General features: G+C 40.8%; 1 protein-coding gene across 1 annotated transcript in view; it reads right to left on the minus strand.

The window, feature by feature from the left end:
* Positions 1–7,118: 7,118 nt before the first annotated feature.
* Positions 7,119–18,883, minus strand: part of GPC4 (glypican 4) — a 113,577-nt gene continuing 101,812 nt past the window's right edge. Inside the window, exons 4-9 of the mRNA XM_030807404.1 lie at positions 16,151–16,316; positions 10,905–11,035; positions 10,652–10,798; positions 9,609–9,745; positions 8,056–8,231; positions 7,119–7,960 (exon numbers count right to left, since the gene is read on the minus strand). Coding sequence (XP_030663264.1) covers positions 7,758–7,960; positions 8,056–8,231; positions 9,609–9,745; positions 10,652–10,798; positions 10,905–11,035; positions 16,151–16,316 — 960 coding nt within the window. The 3' untranslated portion in view covers positions 7,119–7,757. The remainder of the gene's footprint in view (positions 7,961–8,055; positions 8,232–9,608; positions 9,746–10,651; positions 10,799–10,904; positions 11,036–16,150; positions 16,317–18,883) is intronic.

Raw genomic sequence — 18,883 nt, forward strand, 5'->3', positions numbered from 1 at the left:
TGTGTATTTTCTTTTTCTTGGCAGGAGACTTACCTTCTTAATTATGTTTCCCTTAGGCTATTATTAAAATGAGTCTACATTCCCCAAGCACACCCCACTGACAGCCATAGGAAGGCAGCCCATAAGTGACAGGGTAAGATCTACCTGGTATTTAGTGTTTGAAAATACACAATCACTTAATAAATCTGTGTGTAGGTTTGTGTACACACACACACACACACACACACACACACACACACACACACGTCTTCTAATCCTACTATGCAAGAAACACAGGAATTAAGAATAACATGGAGTGGCAACAAAGTTGCTGCCAAAGCCTTCCCCAAAGACCAGAGAACACGATCATAAAAGCCTCCTGGGGTCATCACACATATACCTTTCTCTTTACTCTTTAAGCACACTTATTATCTTTCATCAGCTTTTACCTAGTAGGATTGATGCGTGAAGATCTTTGTCTTTCCAACAACCCTGTGCTTTTTTTCAGAATTCCTAACATTTAAGAAATGTCAAAAGTAGAGTGGAATGTACATTTAATTGCACATGTGGACGCTCATGCTGAGGAATTCATTTCTTTAGATTTTACTGAACTCAGAAGTCTCTCAAACACTGATTCATAAAAATTCAACTTTACAAGAAAACTGAAGTTGGAACAATTTATTTGCATATTCTAATAACTGAACCATTGGATGCAGTAACCAAGGTGTAGTTAAACATTTTCCTAGTACCCTCATCTCTATTCTGTGTGGTGGTTGATGCTGCTTCAAGGCATCTGGACTTTTTTTTTTTTTTGGCTTAGAAGTAATTTTTTATTACAGATTCTATAATTCTGTTTAATATCATGATAGCTTTATTTCTTACTTCTTTTTTTTTTATTCTACTTTAGGTTTTAGGGTACATGTGCACAATGTGCAGGTTTGTTACATATGTATCCATGTGCCATGTTGATTTCCTGCACCCATTAACTCGTCATTTAGCATTAGGTGTATCTCCTAATGTTGTCCCTCCCCACTCCCCCAACCCCACAACAGTCCCCGGAGTGTGATGTTCCCCTTCCTGTGTCCATGAGTTCTCATTGTTCAATTCCCACCCATGAGTGAGAACATGCAGTGTTTGGTTTTTTGTCCTTGCAATAGTTTACTGAGAATGATGTTTTCCAGTTTCATCCATGTCCCTACAAAGGGCATGAACTCATCATTTTTTATGGCTGCATAGTATTCCATGGTGTATATGTGCCACATTTTCTTAATCCAGTCTATCGTTGTTGGACATTTGGGTTGGTTCCAAGTCTTTGCTATTGTGAATAGTGCCTCAATAAACATACGTGTGCATGTGTCTTTATAGCAGTATGATTTATAGTCCTTTGGGTATATACCCAGTAATGGGATGGCTGGGTCAAATCGTATTTCTAGTTCTAGATCCCTGAGGAATCGCCACACTGACTTCCACAATGGTTGAACTAGTTGACAGTCCCACCAACAGTGTAAAAGTGTTCCTATTTCTCCACATCCTCTCCAGCACCTGTTGTTTCCTGACTTTTTAATGATGGCCATTCTAACTGGTGTGAGATGGTATCTCACTGTGGTTTTGATTTGCATTTCTCTGATGGCCAGTGATGATGAGCATTTCTTCATGTGTTTTTTGGCTGCATAAATGTCTTCTTTTGAGAAGTGTCTGTTCATGTCCTTTGCCCACTTTTTGATGGACCTAATAGACATCTACAGAACTCTCCACCCCAAGTCAACAGAATATACATTTTTTTCAGCACCACACCACACCTATTCCAAAATTGACCACATAGTTGGAAGTAAAGCTCTCCTCAGCAAATGTAAAAGAACAGAAATTATAACAAACTGTCTCTCAGACCACAGTGCAATCAAACTAGAACTCAGGATTAAGAAACTCACTCAAAACCGCTCAACTACATGGAAACTGAACAACCTGCTCCTGAATGACTATTGGGTACATAATGAAATGAAGGCAGAAATAAAGATGTTCTTTGAAACCAACGAGGACAAAGACACAACATACCAGAATCTCTGGGACACATTCAAAGCAGTGTGTAGAGGGAAATTTATAGCACTAAATGCCCACAAGAGAAAGCAGGAAAGATCCAAAATTGACACCCTAACATCACAATTAAAAGAACTAGAAAAGCAAGAGCAAACACATTCAAAAGCTAGCAGAAGGCTAGAAATAACTAAAATCAGAGCAGAACTGAAGGAAATAGAGACACAAAAAACCCTTCAAAAAATTAGTGAATCCAGGAGCTGGTTTTTTGAAAAGATCAACAAAATTGATAGAACGCTAGCAAGACTAATAAAGAAGAAAAGAGAGAAGAATCAAATAGATGCAATAAAAAATGAAAAAGGGGATATCACCACCGATCCCACAGAAATACAATCTACCATCAGAGAATACTACAAACACCTCTATGCAAATAAACTAGAAAATCTAGAAGAAATGGATAAATTCCTCGACAAATACACCCTCCCAACACTAAATCAGGAAGAAGTTGAATCTCTGAATAGACCAATAACAGGTTCTGAAATTGTGGCAATAATCAATAGCTTACCAACCAAAAAGAGTCCAGGACCTGATGGATTCACAGCCGAATTCTACCAGATGTACAAGGAGGAACTGGTACCATTCCTTCTGAAATTATTCCAATCGATAGAAAAAGAGGGAATCCTCCCTAACACATTTTATGAAGCCAGCATCGTCCTGATACCAAAGCCTGGCAGAGACATAACCAAAAAAGAGAATTTCAGACCAATATCCTTGATGAACATTGATGTAAAAATCCTCAATAAAATACTGGCAAACCGAATCCAGCAGCACATCAAAAAGCTTATCCACCATAATCAAGTGGGCTTCATCCCTGGGATGCAAGGCTGGTTCAACATACGCAAATCAATAAATGTAATCCAGCATATAAACAGAACCAAAGACAAAAACCACATGATTATCTCAATGGATGCAGAAAAGGCCTTTGACAAAATTCAACAACCCTTCATGCTAAAAGCTCTCAATAAATTAGGTATTGATGTGACGTATCTCCAAATAATAAGAGCTATCTACGACAAACCCACAGCCAATATCATACTGAATGGGCAACAACTGGAAGCATTCCCTCTGAAAACTGGCACAAGACAGGGATGCCCTCTCTCACCGCTCCTATTCAGCATCTGGACTTTTGAAATCATTGAAAGTACTTCAAGGCCAGTGTGGTGGCTCATGCCTGTAATCCCAGCACTGTGGGAGGCCAAGGCAGGAGAACTGCTTGAAGCCAGGAATTGAAGACCAGCTTGGGCAACATGGCAATACCCTGTCTTTACCAAAAAAAAAAAAAAAAAAAAAAAGCTGAGTATGGTGGCGTGTGCCTGTAGTCCCAGCTACTTAGGAGCCTGAGGTGGAAGGATCACTCAAGCACAGGAGTCCAAGGTTGCAGTGAGCTCTGATGGTGCCACTGCACTCCAGCCCGGGTGACAGAGTAATACCCTGTCTCAAAAAAAGAGAATACTTTATTAAAATAGAATAAGAGTAAATTCCAGGTCACAACAGCTCCTGTGAACCATTCCTAAGCATGAACAGTAGTATTAATGTGCTGTGTTCTGAGAGGATCTTCCGAACTGCTTTGGCTAATGTCTTCTGCACTAGAGATGATATGAAAACAAACTACCAAAAATAAACCTTAACAAAAACAGTGAGCATCCAAATTGTACACTCTGGGGTTATAGTGCTATAATGCCAAACTATTCCTCACTCTATTCAATGTTTGTTTCTTGAAAAACTACTTAATCTGGGCCAAAATGCAGTAAAACACAACATGTGCTACCACTGAGAAGCCATGCCTTTAGAATAGGAATCCTAAACTTAATTACAGAGCTGTATCCTTAGAGTCTCCTATTCTCAATATTCAAAAAATTAACCTAAAGAAATAGGACATTATAAGCATAAAATGCTGCCTTTCTGATGGGTGCAGTGGCTCATGCCTGCAATTCCAGCACTTTGGGAGGCCGAGGTGGGAGGATCACTTGAGCCCAGGAGTTCAAGACCAGCCTGGCCAACATGGTGAAATCCTGTCTCTACTAAAAATACAAAATTAGCTGGATGTGGTGGCACACACCTCATAACCCCAGCTACTCATGAGGCTGAGGTGGGAAGATTGCTTCAGCCAGAAGGCGGAGGTTGCGGTGAGCCGAGATTGCGCCACTGCACTCTAGCCTAGGGGACGCAGGGAGCCTCTGTCTCAAAAAAAAAAAAACAACCCACAAACAAAAATCAAACAAAAACGCTACCTTTTATATGACAAAAAGGAGTAAACTTCTATTCATATTCGCTTGTATATGCATAAATAAACTTTGGAAGAAGACACATAAGTAACTAGTAAGAGCTTACTTGGAGTGTGGGGACAACTTGGCAGATGGACGCAGCAACGGGAGGAAAATTCACTCAGTCTCTTGATGTATGTTCTGTTTTTTAAACCCTGTCAATATATTACCTAATTAAAAACTAAGTACACAAGTAAATATTATTTGGCATTTGGCTCACTGATAGACTAGAATTCCTGTTACCAAATGTCATCTCTCAGATATTTTTCACATACATAAAAAGGAATTTTAGAAGAATTTTAGGAGTTAAAAAGTAGAAACTGAGTTTGTGAAGTGTATCATGGTGTGCAGTTATATTTTTTCCCATGAAGTTCAAAGTCAGAAGAATTTTATGAGTACTTAAGGTAGAAAGTTACATTTGGCTTAGCAGTGACATTACGCGCACACACACACACACACACACACACCCTCCTCTAGTAGATAACTGTTAGTATTTTGCCATTGAAAGTAATGGCAAAAACTGCAGTTACTTTTGCACTACCTAATAACCTACTACCCTTTAGCTATGTAAATAGACATATTCTGCTAACAAAGGGGAAGCAGAAATTTGTGTAGCACCATTCACACCTATTTTTATTTTGATTCTGTAATCACAAATGACAATTTTTACTTCATGTGAACTGTTAGGTTTTCAACACTCAGTAACTAAACTTTAGAAATCTACGTCAATCCTTCGCAGTGTCTTTTAATCAAAACAACAGGTGCTAGTTACGATTTTTGAAATAAAATATAAATCTAAGAGTTGTAAAATGTTTCTTTAAGGTACAGAGTAAGTGACGTGTTTTAAAGAAAAATAATTTATAAATGACTTTGTAAAACACAAGCCCTTCACATGCTGTTAACTTTGGAAAAGTCAGGTCTTCTCCTAACAAGGCTTTTATTCTACTTCATACTCCAAACTCCTAAGGTTTTAAAATATTCAACTTGCCTTTCTTCTTTTTTGGGGAGTGGGGGTGAGCTTGCCAGCTGGTTAGAAGCCAAGTTATCCAGTCAGACCTGAATGGAAAAATCTATGATTTGTTTATTTCATAGTTGAAGTTCAAAAGCGAGAGACAATTTAAATAATAAAAGAGTAACAGGAAAAAATGCAAAGAAAGAAAACAAATCAGTAAGAGTTTAGAAGAACCTTCAAGAATATTTAATTCGGAAAATGTTATTGGTTTAGAGAATTTGACTGGAAGAAAACAGCTGGGCAGAGTTCAAGGTTTTAAATTAAAAACAATCTAACAAGGTCTATGGGGATAACTCTCTGAGCCATATTTTGGAGACCAGATTCATTTCTACCAAGTAAAAGTAATAGCAGCCTAAGCTAAAAAGGAAATTCCTCACAACTGAGGTAGTTACTAAGTATCAGCACATTTTCCAAGTTCTCACAAGGCCCCTTAGCTATTTACAATCTATTTTCCCTCATATATAAATGGAGTGCCTTTTCAATTTTATGTCTTCTGTGATTTGTTTAAAAAAAAAAACACTTATACACACCAGCCAGAATATGCCTATTTTATTAACATCATGCTTTAATAAATAACTGGCTACTTCTAATAAAATTAAGCCTCTGTTTACAACAGCCCCCAATATTCCATTTTGACCACTCTGCAGAATTTGGTGTAAAAAGTTGAATGAAATGTAGACCCTGAGCTATCAAGTAATTATGTTTCAATATAAAAATAGAGAATTACTCTTACAACTGAAGATTGAACAATAACACAAACAACCTCTTTGTGGGTTTTAGGTTCGGTAAAATTAGTCGGGAACTTAATGGCTGTCTAAAGCAGGAAGAGACAGAATTTTAGTCTTTCTGAAGACTTCTGGGAACTCCTTTGAAAGTGATTTGTTACATTATCAGAGTTTTATGAGCTATCATTTGGTAAGGACACAAGGAAGGGATTCCCAAGGCAGTTGTTAGTCTTTGGCCTGGGACAACAGATATGGCCATGGCCTTTGCCACTTCACCCACGTGGCTAAAGGTCACCACTAAGATGTAGTATTCTCAGCTCTACCTACTCCCACCCCACCCCATCCCCCAAGAAAAACAACACGTACAAACATCTGGACACCTAGTTCTCCCCTAAATGGGCTCCTTGGCTGATATCTTGGATCATAGCACATTGCTGTGAACCATGGCAAGTCCTTTGTTTTACTGATAAGAGGGGGCTGGATAAGAAAAAGACTCAAATGAGACACCTTACACTCTCTTAAAACAAAAACTGGGATCCCAAAACAAATGGAGATACACATGCACAGACAAAAACTTTGCCCGAGTGTTGACAGCTATTCCCTGAGCCCAGGCTGCACCCCAGTTCTGGCTAGCTCTCAGACAGCTCCCTGTACATAGTTGGGTTTGAAATCTCAACCACTCTAACAAAGGGGATTAAATGAGATTGTTGGTCACTTATTGCTGCCATTAGGTTATTAATTCCAATAGGGTCAGTGTGAAAATGAAAACTAGCACAGGGTGGGCTAGCTAACCTGCCTGGTTTTAAAAAAAACACCCCCAAACCCAAGTGTGAACATGTGATAACTGGGACATCCTGAATGCCTTCTATCTTTCAAGGGGGATGATATCCAGAATCTTTTTCTAAATGGGTTACATTTTATGTATAAGTGGGTTCAAGAAATGGACCTAGAGTGATCTTAGCTATGTAATTCAACTCATTCAAAGCAGTAGTCTGCAGTCTCTTCCAATTATCACCAATAAATGAAGCACGTATAACCTTCTTCTCAGATTGATGCTTTGAATACAATCTGACAAGTGGCTCAGAAGCCTGCTTGTGCCCTCACATTCTGTCCTAACTTAATAATAATTAAAAAAAAAGAAAATAACCTCCACGTCTCTCCAGATAAGGCAACTAAAATAACAGGGAGAAATGGAAATTTTACTGCTTTTTGGGCTTTTTCTTTTAATAAGATAACATGATAAATAAAACCTGCTTCTGTACAGCTATTTAATATTTCAGAAATACGTACATGTTACATGCCAAGAAGGGACCCTGGTTTGCTTGTAAGAAACAAGGCGAGATCATAGTTGGAAAAAAAAACCCACAAACGAAATGAGAAAAAAACATACAAACAAATAATAGAGTGATAAAATCACAAATGCACAACTAACTATAGTTCTGTACCTACACTGTTAGCCACGTTTAACATGGTTTGGGGGAGCAGGAACCAACTCAATGCACAGTCCCTTTTCCTCCCAAAACTGAATGAAAAAACAAAGTCAGCATTTCTTAAACCAGTGGCCACATAGTAAAAACTGTACATTGTTGTCCATTCATTTAAAAAGCAAAGTCACTAGGATGGTAGAAAAGTGATAACTGGTGCCTTTTAACTTTTTGATGAACACTTTTTCTCAGAGTTTGAGAATTATCTCCACTCTCTCTGCATAACCAGGAACAAGATGCAGAAGACAGTGAGGAGGTAGGCCTGTGCCCCAGGACGGACACCAGCACTGTCGGCTTTCTCATTGGCACTCTTCCCAGCATGGTCAGTGGCATTGTAGTCAAACTCTGAAGGGCACTGCTGATACTCACAGCCACTTCCACTTCCTTCTCCACTACTTTCATCACCTAGTTTAAAAAAAATGGAATAGAGATTTCATTCCACTTGTTCTCATCAGAAGACATACAAGAGCAATTTGTACTTTCAAACCACAAATGCTTACTGATATCAAAGAAGTCCACGTCATTCCCATTGTATGCATTCTTCATCTTGCTGGTCATCACTCGAAGAGCCATGATTTGACGAAGGATCAGTATGTCTGGTTTGCTGGTGTCAACCTGGACCTCTGGGTTGTTGCCCTGGTTGGCCAATCCATTTCCTGTCACTGCAAACAGGTACCTGGAATGTAAAATGACCCCAGTAAGATGATTCGTAAAGCGAAAAGATTTTATCTGTCTGCCCCACAAAGTGCTGGGATTACAGGCGTGAAGATTATGAAGATTATACAAGAGATTATCAAATATTTCTGCTAGATTCTAGTATTTCCACTAAGCAAAATTAGATGGAAGTTCTTCAATTCCTAATGAACTCTAATCTTTCTTGTTCCTGTGGATTCCTCATTTCTCCAATTTGATGGAAACCTTCTTGAAAGCTATCGCAGCACTTTTGGAGGCTGAGGTGGGTGGATCACTTGAGGTCAGGCATTCGAGACCAACCTGGCCAACATAGCGAAACCCTGTCTCTACTAAAAATATAAAAATGAGCTGAGTTTGGTGGTGTGTGCCTGTAATCCCAGATACTCAGGAAGCTGACACAGGAGAATCACTTGAACCCAGGAGGCGAAGGCTGCAGTGAGCCGAGATTGCACCACTGCATTGCAGCAGCAGAGATTGCAGTGAGGTTGCAGTGAGCCAAGATTGCGCCACTGCATTCTAGCAGGGTGATAGTGATACTCTGTCGAAGGAAGGAAGGAAGGAAGGAAGGAAGGAAGGAAGGAAGGAAGGAAGCTAGCTATTCCTCTTGAGGAGGATGGTGGGTTGAAGTAAAGAAGTACGGGTACTGGCTGGGCGCGGTGGCTCACACCTGTAATCCCAGCACTTTGGGAGGCCGAGGCAGGCAGATCACAAGGACAGGAGATCGAGACCATCCTGGCTAACATGGTGAAACCCCATCTCTACTAAAAATACAAAAAAAAAAAAATTAGCTGGGCATGATGGCAGGCACCTGTAGTCCTAGCTATTCAGGAGGCTGAGGCAGGAGAATCGCTTGAACCCAGGAGGCAGAGGTTGCAGTGAGCCGAGATTGCGCCACGACACTCCAGCTTGGGCAAAAGAGCGAGACTCCATCTCAAACAAACAAACAAAAAAAAGTATGGGTACTTCTCTAAGTTACTGAGCGTCTAAAGGAGGGACACAGGGCATCAAGTCAGAGAATGGAACCTTTGAGAACCGGTTATTTATGAGGCTAGGCCATTGGGCAAAGAGCCACAGGCATTAAATATTTTAAAAATAATGACACCATTGGAACGGCCCTAATACGAGACTATAACTACTGTCAAACTTTTGACTCAGCACTCTTTGTAAGTAACTGGGTGCCTTCTCAACACTCCTAGTGCAAAAAGCCTGTTCCTAAGAACGCCTAGAAGCCTTCCATGTTATTGCTACCTACTGTGAATTGCTTCCTGATGCCTCGGTTGACAATTGACAGAACCCTCTCTGAAGGTCACCCAGGCATCTAGGAAGGGAGAAACTTCAAATTCATTCAACAGACACTAACCTGCTTTTGCCTTTCCCATTCCAGCAGTCATCCTCATTGCCATTTCCTGCAGCCATCCTCTCATCGTTGCAAACGTTGCTCGGAAGGGAGGACCAGAATTTCTTGGCCTGTTTCAGTTTCTCCTTGACATCAGTAACCTAATTATGAAACAACAAAAAAAAAGATCATTGTAAGACAAGACAAAACTACCTACAAGTGTGGCTTCTGGCCATTTCCCAAGTATCTCCAGAGTGATATGCAATTCATTTTCAACTTTAGTTAGAAGAGGAAGATGCAACTCCAATTCGTATCTTAGAAGTACAAAACCACTCAAATGAATATTTGAAATGCAAGCTCCAAAGGAGTGGCCTAGACCCTTGTCCACCTCATTGTAAGTACCATCTGAGACCTACCAGGTTCCATGCCCTGTAGGCACAAAGATAACATGCAGTCTCTTCTCCTAAGGCTTTCAGAGTCAGGATCAAGCACGTATATTATGCACTCTGTGAAACATAGCTGCTATTGCTCTTTCTCTCCATCCCTGTCTCCTCAGGCTCCCTCTTCTGTGTTCCTACTACTGTAGGAATAGTTTCTTACATTTTTGTAGCATATTACTGTGGATAAAGCAATTTGCCTACAGTTATTCACTCTTCTCCCATCTCAGCGTTTACTAAACATCATTTTATGTTAATAAGCCTGGAACATCTACTTCTCCCTCTTTGCCTCCTTGTTGGTGCCTTTTGAGAACAAAGATCTGCCTTATTTCTCTGAGCTTCTCTGTGCCTAGCACAGTGATGGGCACATAGTAGATGTTCAGTAAATGCACAGTGAATCTAAAGAGAAGTTTTGAGACAAGACTTATTGCATCGTAACTCCTTGACTACTCAGGAACTTTCCGGGCTAGAAAATGGGACAGGCAGATTGACTGACATCCACATCCTATTTGCTTGAAAAGTGACACCTGAAAGACCCACACTTGTTAGCCTTCCAGCTAAAAATTCATTTTGAGCAAGAGTTTTCAGTTCTTTGTCATTAAACACGGCCCTTCCTGCCAAAATGCTCACCAGTCGGTCCAAACTAGTGCCAGCTGCTGTGGTTGGGCGTTCCTCGGGGTGATGTGGTCTGAAGCGAGCACTGAAGGCACTTTCAGAGATGGAACGAGAAATTCGTCCAGCTGGGAGGGCCTTGGGGGATCCACATCCCTGGAAAACCTGCATTAGAGTAAGTGTCGTCATGTTAGGGAAGTCACTCCCAAGGCGGGGGGCGGGGGGAGGGGGAGGTCCCTAGCTCCCGTTTCCAGCATCCTGCCTTCATTACCTTCTGAGACACTTGAACACTATTATCCTGCATGTTCATAATAGCATCAGAAATCTTCACATCGATGGGATCCATGACCGATTCAATGTTGAAAGGACCCTCTAGCCTCTCTGCCACCATCAGCATAGCATCTAATACGAGGTTTGGGGAAGAACAATACAGCATAAAAAGTCAATCATTAGTTTGGCCTTGGGTAAATCAATCTGATTCTTTTTTCTGTCTGTTTCCTGCATGGGGGCAGGGGAAGTAAGGCATGGATCATAATGAATTCTTATTTTTATATCTATTTCCCTTACACCAAACTGCATTTAGTCACTATGTATCACTAGCTCTCTAAAGTGTGAAATGGCCAGATGAAGGCTTAGTTCTACAGCAAGGAAACCCAATCAGAAACTTTCCTCAATACTGATTATTTGTGTGTCAGCTACTGTCACTGTAAGGCTCTTAGTTAGCTCCCAGATGACAAACCTAAGGCTGGAGACAAAATAACATGCCAGTTCTCCCAGAGACTTCCCTAGGATCTTCTCGTTTCACATTCCATTTATAAGACTCAAAAACATAAATTAGTTAAGATGCTGGCATATTAATTCTTTTCTTTCTTTTTTAAAAACAAAACACCTCAGATCCTTGAGTGCACCGTTGGATAATACAAATGAAAGGGTTCCTAGGAATTCTAATGACTTTTCAAATAATAAAACTTTGAATAATCCAATTTTTGTATTAAGAAAAACTTCTCATTGCAAATACAATGGCTTCAATTTATCTTAAGGCATGTACCTCCTTTTTTTTCCAAGTGAGAAGATGACACAAGACACAGTACACAAAATTAGTGGGCTCACAGTATATATCTTCACCGATTATCCTGCTTTAGACTCTGGAGTAGCATGGCATTTTCCAGTAAGCACTGAATCGCTTCAATAAAATACACTGTCTTTGTTTCCTTGCCATATATGTCTCTTAGGATTATGAGGCTTAGTATTTTTGCCTGCTACCTGTTTTACAAAATTAGAACTTGGAAAGGAAAACCCCAAATGACAAAAAGGATGCTTCATTAATGACAAACAGTGAACTTTTAAACTTGTTTATTCCCCCTTTACACTCTAGTGCTTAGTGCATGGCAAGAAAGGAGTTAGACCCACATTATCTATCATCTTCAGGTAGTGCAAGGATGGTTACTAGAAAGAAGGGCTAGTTTCAGAAGATTGTGTCCTTCCCAAAGAACACCGCTGACAACTGCAGCCCCCAGCTGAGCTTCTACCTAAGCTTTCTAGTGGAAAGGAGCATAGGCATCACCGTATCAATGAAACCAAATCTAGTCATCAACCTTTCACCTTCAACCTAGAACAAATGCTACACAACATTTTAATGCACGGGGTCATTTCTCTAAACTACAATTCCGATGTCACAAACCACAAATAGATTTCCGTGAAATGCAATCTTTAAAACAGTAATAACAAATGAAGTTTCAGAATGCATTGTGGTAAGCGCCAATCAAGTGATGCTTCTAACTCTAAGTAAGGGCTGAAAGCATGAATATACCATTGTACTAGAGGAGAGAAAAAAAATGCTTTTGATGTGCTAGCAAAAGGAGACTTTTGTAAACAAGTGGAGCACAACTTAAATGTGTTCATCATTGTCAAATCATCAGGGCTGCCACGTACAGAAAGCACATTCCTTCGTAAGCTGAGAAGAAATCACCTGCTCCCAATAAAAATATTATGAACAGACAGATTAATAAACATCTAAAATGCAGACGTTTAAATAACAACAACAACAACAACAACAACAACAACAACACCCAGTGCATTTTGTAACTCCTTATTCCCCTAGTGGCAAGGAATGGCCAGATCACTAATGTGTTTGTGAAAGACTGAAAGGAAACATAAACCCCAATTCTTCTGGCTATTTGGCGTCTTTGTAAACTCTGAGCCAGCCGGCTATACACAAGAGCCTGGGAATGGAGGGGGAAGCTGGGCCTTTGTTGGGGCCGGTGCCATGGCGTTGCGTGTTGCGCAGCTGAAGAATGCGACTGAAGAGCATTCTGCCTGCAGTCTGCAGCCCGGGAGCCAAAGCTGCCTCTAACCCCTGGAGGAAGTCATGATTGGCTATCAATCGGCTCTTCTGTAACAGCAGCCAGCCCTGATAAGAAGCCTCAAGAGAAAGCCAAAGATGATTGGTTTGGAGTTTGGGTTTTCTTCGGGCTGATACGAGCCACGGAGGCCCTTGTTTGCGGGATATCTGACTGGCTCCTGCCTCCTGCCAGGACCTGGCTGGTGCCCCCGCCAGCAATCCCAATACTAAATTCCCACTGGCAGCAACATGCGACATTAATAGGGTTGGCCCTGAGTCAAATGAGTGTTAACACAGCTACAGTATGTGATGGAGAACAAGTTGCACCTTAGCATAATTTATGATTCTCCAGAAACTGACTTTTGTTGGTGGGGGCAAGGGAGGTATTTGGTTTATATTTCCAAGTGAAGGTTTCATATAAACCAGCCTCTTATAAAACCAAGTTCTAAGGTGTTTTAACTATTTGGATCCATCCTGATAAAAGGTTGACAAGACTTCAACATTTACTAAAGGGTCTCGATTCATGGCCAGTTACAGATGCAGTTAAGAGAGGAGAGGAAGAGCATGGCAACAAGAAGACGGATTTGGAAAACCGGTTCATCCTTAGTCTCTTAAAGGGTCTAGTCCAACTGCATGATTTCAGTGCTCAAGACACTGGCACTGAGTCTCCCCCAACACCTCCAGCAACAAAGCATCCCCTTCTCACTAGGGAAAGCGATTCCTTTTGCATTGTGCTGCCAATAATCAGAAACCCACATCTTCAGCCCCCCGACCTGACTGGAAGAACAAAAGGCAGTTTCCCGACTTAACCCCAAGATCTGATTTAAAGAAGGGGGAAAAAGCCCTTGACCATTCATTAGCTGCAGTCATTTAAAGGGGAAAGAAAAATTCCTTGCAAAGAGAAAAAAAAAGAGAGAGAGACAAGAAATAAAAAAAAGAATTTACAGCAGAGGCATGTAAATTGGAACTGAATTCTACAACCACAAAGCAGATTAATTAAACCCTTGTGAAAAATTCATGAAAAAGCACTGGAGATTAACAATGTCTATTACTCCTGGTCTTTTGTATCTGCTTATTAGAAATAAAGAATAGTATACCCATTAAAAACAAACTTTAGATACAATTATATACCTCACCCCTCCAAAAAGTTATCACTTAAAATAACTGGGGAAAAATCGATTCAGAAATCCTATCAACTTCTACTTGGGTTTAATTTTGTTTCTTCAAAGATAACAAATGTAATTTTAAAAATGCACAACAAGAACAACAACAGCAACTTAAGTCCTCTTTGTTTTAGAGTAACTGATTTAAAACATCAATTAAGAAAGCCAGAGTGTGGTTTTGATTTGATATGGACCTGTAAACTCTAGGAAAAACACGTAGGAACATTTGTATTTTAATATAAGGATATGAGTTTAGTTATAGTTGCTGCTAGACATGTTACAGTATCAAAATAGTGGCAAGGGCCATGCCCTTCTGCATTCCATTCCCAATGTGTCTGTAGAAAAGTTAGCAAAATTCGATCACTGTCACCATACATTTTTTTGGTACCATATGGCAAATTCTACTACCTTGCCTGGAGAAACAGTGAATTATAGGGGAAATTGAAAAGGATCACCAACTTTCTTTAAAAATTCAATTTTGCAAAAGTGAACTGCAAACTTGACATTTGGGTGTGGGGATGAGTGTGGGATTAAAAAGAGAGAGAGAAAACAAAAACAGCGACTTTTAGATCTGGAAATTCTATGGGTTTTTACTTCCATGAGAAATATTTTGAATCAACAATCTCTCCCATGGCTTCATTCTGGCCATGATGTGCCATTTGGCCTGTGTGTCTTTGCTGGTCTTATGCCTTCCCTTTCATGAGATTCTGCTTTTCTGTGTGTAGAAGATTTTTTCAGGTCTTCTAGCTTTGAGCTATTTAGGCTACAATTGTGCTGAAGTGCTTAATATTCACATCTTTTTTTTCCCCCTGTGTCAGTGTTCTTAAGAATCTGTTGGAGCCAATTTATTGATGCACTTTCAAACGGAGTTAATATGGTAATTAGCTCTCACACAGACTAAAACGCATTCCCCAACCTTAACACTCCTCACCTCCCCCCCCAAAAATCAAGTCAGAAAACTGCATGCATGTTCCCATGATTTGGACAAATAAGTGAAAAACAGGTGCTTATAAAGACACTCAAATTCGGCAATTATGCAAAGGTGACTAGGGTGGGGAAAAACGTGAGTTTCTTTTTGTGAGCTGTTAGTATGTGTGTGTGGTCCTACTAACACTCAGCATAAGGAACTTCAACACTGGTTACTGTTGCTTCAGGCATCAAGGTAATTGACAACTGGACATTTAAATTCTCCTTAATTTCTCCTTTCCCCAAAATCATAACTAACCTTCTCAGCAATTGGCCACTTCATTTACATTGCTGTCTGGGTTCCGAGAATGGTTTTCTAGGTGGAATATATATGCAGGAATACGTATCCCTTAAATTCTCAGGGCTAAAGTCCTTTCACTCTCACCAGAGCAGACTACTACTGCTAAATCGTATACAGAAACAGAATCCCTGAATTTCTCAATCAGATTTCACCTGATCCAAATAACAAATGCATATCTGGCCGGTTTGCAGAAGATTTGGTTGCAGTGTAACAGATATAACATTTTAAAAGCCACTTTCACAACTCCATGAGGACTGTACTCCAGCATTTACATGGATACAAGCCTATCATCATCAACATAACCGACTTTTAGGGGGAAAATATCAAAAAGACACTTTCTCAGGGAGTGGCTCATGCCTGTAATCCCAGGGCTTTTGGGGGACTGAGGGTGGGAGGATCGCTTGAACCCAGGAGTTTCAGGTTACATAGAGCTATGATTGTGCTGCTATACTCCAGCCTAGGTGACAGAAAGAGACTCTGTCTCAGAAAAAGGCATTTTCTCATTATTAAAACCTGGCAGCCACTGTATCTATTACCTTCAGAAATGCCACCATTAGTTTGAGGGAACATTCACTTGTAGTAATGTTTTTACTATTCTCAAAGTAGTTGAGCATAGTCAGGATTCTGACAAACTCTAAATAACTAACACTAAAACAAACAAATTTCATAGCTGCCAATTACAACATTCCTTGTGACTGGAAGCTAGGCTATCTCCAGCAACACAAATATGTTAGCCACTTGCTCACCTATGAAATTGTTCCATTCAAAATCGAGATCCCCTTGGTTGGCCAAACAGCCTCTCATGATGTTTGAGCAGTAGTTGTAACATGGCTTCACAGTCACGAGACCCCGGCAGTGGGAGCAGTAGATCATCTTCAACAGGGCATGGGTACACTGGGCTGTGGGGTTTACCTAATGTGTGAAAAGAAAAAAAGACAGTAGTGGCAGGGATAAAATAGAGACAGAAATTGCTTCTATCACATTGACACTGAAGGCTCGGCCATGAACTTAAGAATGAGTTGTGATTGATCACAATTAGTAAGCCCGGACCACCTCCTGAAGACATAGATTAGATAAAAGATACGTGTTGGGACAGGGGAGAGGAGGGAGATGACCCAAAACAAACAAGGTGCACCAACTCCCACCCTGTAAACACACATTCCTCCCCCACCCCCTTCCCTCCTGGAGTCTCTCTCTCACACACACATAAATTGCTCAGTTATCTCAAAATCCTTTTACAAATAACTATGCAGGGTGAGCCATGAAATGCAGTGGAGGAGACTATCTTCATGTGCCCACCATGCACGCCCTGCTAATAGCCTCAACCATCAGTGTTTGTCTTTGCCAGACTGGAACAGAAGCACATCTTCTTCTGAATTACATTGACTATAAGGCTGTCCTTTGAACCCTAACCCCAAATCAAGGTTTAGAAGGGTACCTACAGTGTCTTCTGCTCTGTGCCAAGAGCTGTGCAGAAAGCAAAGTTAATATATTCTACAAGGCACAATATGAGTAATCTTAAACTTAGGGGGTGTGTGAAGGTTTTCCAAGGCTTGGGAGTACTAAAGCACAGAGTGTTCATGGAACACTTGATGAAAGAGGTGGGGCTTTGGTTAAATTTTCAAGAAAGGGGCTGGACTTCAGTGATCAAACAAAGGGAGAGCATCCTGAGTAAGTTCAATGAAATGAACAAAACCTGTAGGAGAGTACAGGACATATCACTGCATCTCAGAATGGGGTTGGGGAATTGTGGGAAATAAGGTCAGGTACACAGGAGTATGTGTGTGGCCAGAATTTAGAGAGGCTTAAACATCAGGCAGAAACTGGGACACCAGTTGCCGGGCATGGTGGCTCACGCCTGTAATCTCAGCACTTTGGGAGGCTGAGGCGGGCAGAGCACGAGGTCAGGAGTTCGAGACCAGCCTGGCCAGCATGGTGAAACCCCGTCTCTACTAAAAATACAAAAATTAGCCAGGCATGGTGGTGTGTGCCTGTAGTCCCAGCTACTTAGGAGGCTGAGGCAGGAGAATTGCTTGAACCCGGGAGACGGAGGTTGCAGTGAGCCGAGATCTTACCACTACACTCCAGCCTGTGTGACAGAGTGAGACTCTGTCTGAAAGAAAGAAAGAAAGAAAGAAGGAAGGAAGGAAGGAAGGAAGGAAGGAAGGAAAGAAAGAAAGAAAGAAAGAAAGAAAGAAAGAAAGAAAGAAAGAAGAGAGAGAGAGAGAAAGAAAGACAGACAAACTGGGACACCATATGGCAGGACACATGGGGCTACGACTGGAAGTTTGTGAGGAAGGAAATAAAGAAAGACAGAAACATTACCCAAGTCAGATTGGGCTGGCTGTCCTCTCCAGAGAAATGGGACTTCATTTCATCTAGTTTTATAAAGTGAAATTATTTAGGGTGTAGAAGAGCTGATTCCATCCGGTCACTTGTTTTCCTCAATGCTTAGAAAGGATTGGGGCTAGGTATAGCATTCTAGCAGCTAATTAAAAGTTCCTGTCTCCTCATTCTCTCTGCCCCACCCTCCTCTTTTGGAGTCAGTATCAGAGGATTAGTGCATTCTTCTGTGTAAGTACCCACCAGTTCTGCAAACACAGACTTTTGGAGGCAGATACCACCACAAGGAAGATATGCTGGGATGCAGGGCAGCCCGGCAATGCACTTCACCTGCTCTGGAGTGTTACTTTGGATATCACTTTATCAGCAGTGCCCTTAGGAACAGGAACAGGGGATTAGTGGTGTCAGGAGAAAAAATAAAACAGTCAGGCTCCTACGTGATGCATGCGCACATCCATTCCCCTCATCCCAAACAAGGCTCTAGCCTAAAAGGGGGGAATACGTGTAACAATAAAATGGTAATTGTATACACTACCTTACCAAGAATTAAGATTTTTCCACAGTTTTAACCATTCCCAAATGTTTTCCTAGGCACTAAATTAGTCCTAACTATGTATTAATGTACAGTAAAATTTTGGCTAACCAATATACCCTGGAGGAATGGCCTTTTCTGGATAGCCAGATTTGCTGGACAGCTAAAAGTTAATTCCTTTGAAGTCACAGATTGTTAAGACTTCCCTACATGTCCCCCTCTCCTTTTATAAAGGAGCAAACAGGACTGGAGTGGGGAGGTGGCCTGAGAAGCATAGGATCACAGAAGTCTTAGAGTTGGAAGGGACCAGAGAGATCACTGAGTGTTGCTCTCATATTTGATAGGTAAGAAAACCAAAGCCAAAGCCAAAGAGATTAAGCAACTTGCTGACAGTCACCTCACAACAGCAGATTCCAGTACTGTACCTTATCAAGCATTTGTGATGAAAAGATTTCCCAGATGTATCACGTTTCCCTGCCAGATGACAGGAAACTGTAATCTTAGGCACTGGTTATTTTCTACTTTAGTAATTTAGTTGGGTTCCACATTGATGAGACTGCAAAATGGCTAGATTTTAAAGAGGTAAAAGTTATGCAAGTAGCTA

Source organism: Nomascus leucogenys, chromosome X (genome assembly GCF_006542625.1).
Source record: "Nomascus leucogenys isolate Asia chromosome X, Asia_NLE_v1, whole genome shotgun sequence".
Taxonomy (NCBI): Eukaryota; Metazoa; Chordata; class Mammalia; order Primates; family Hylobatidae; genus Nomascus; species Nomascus leucogenys.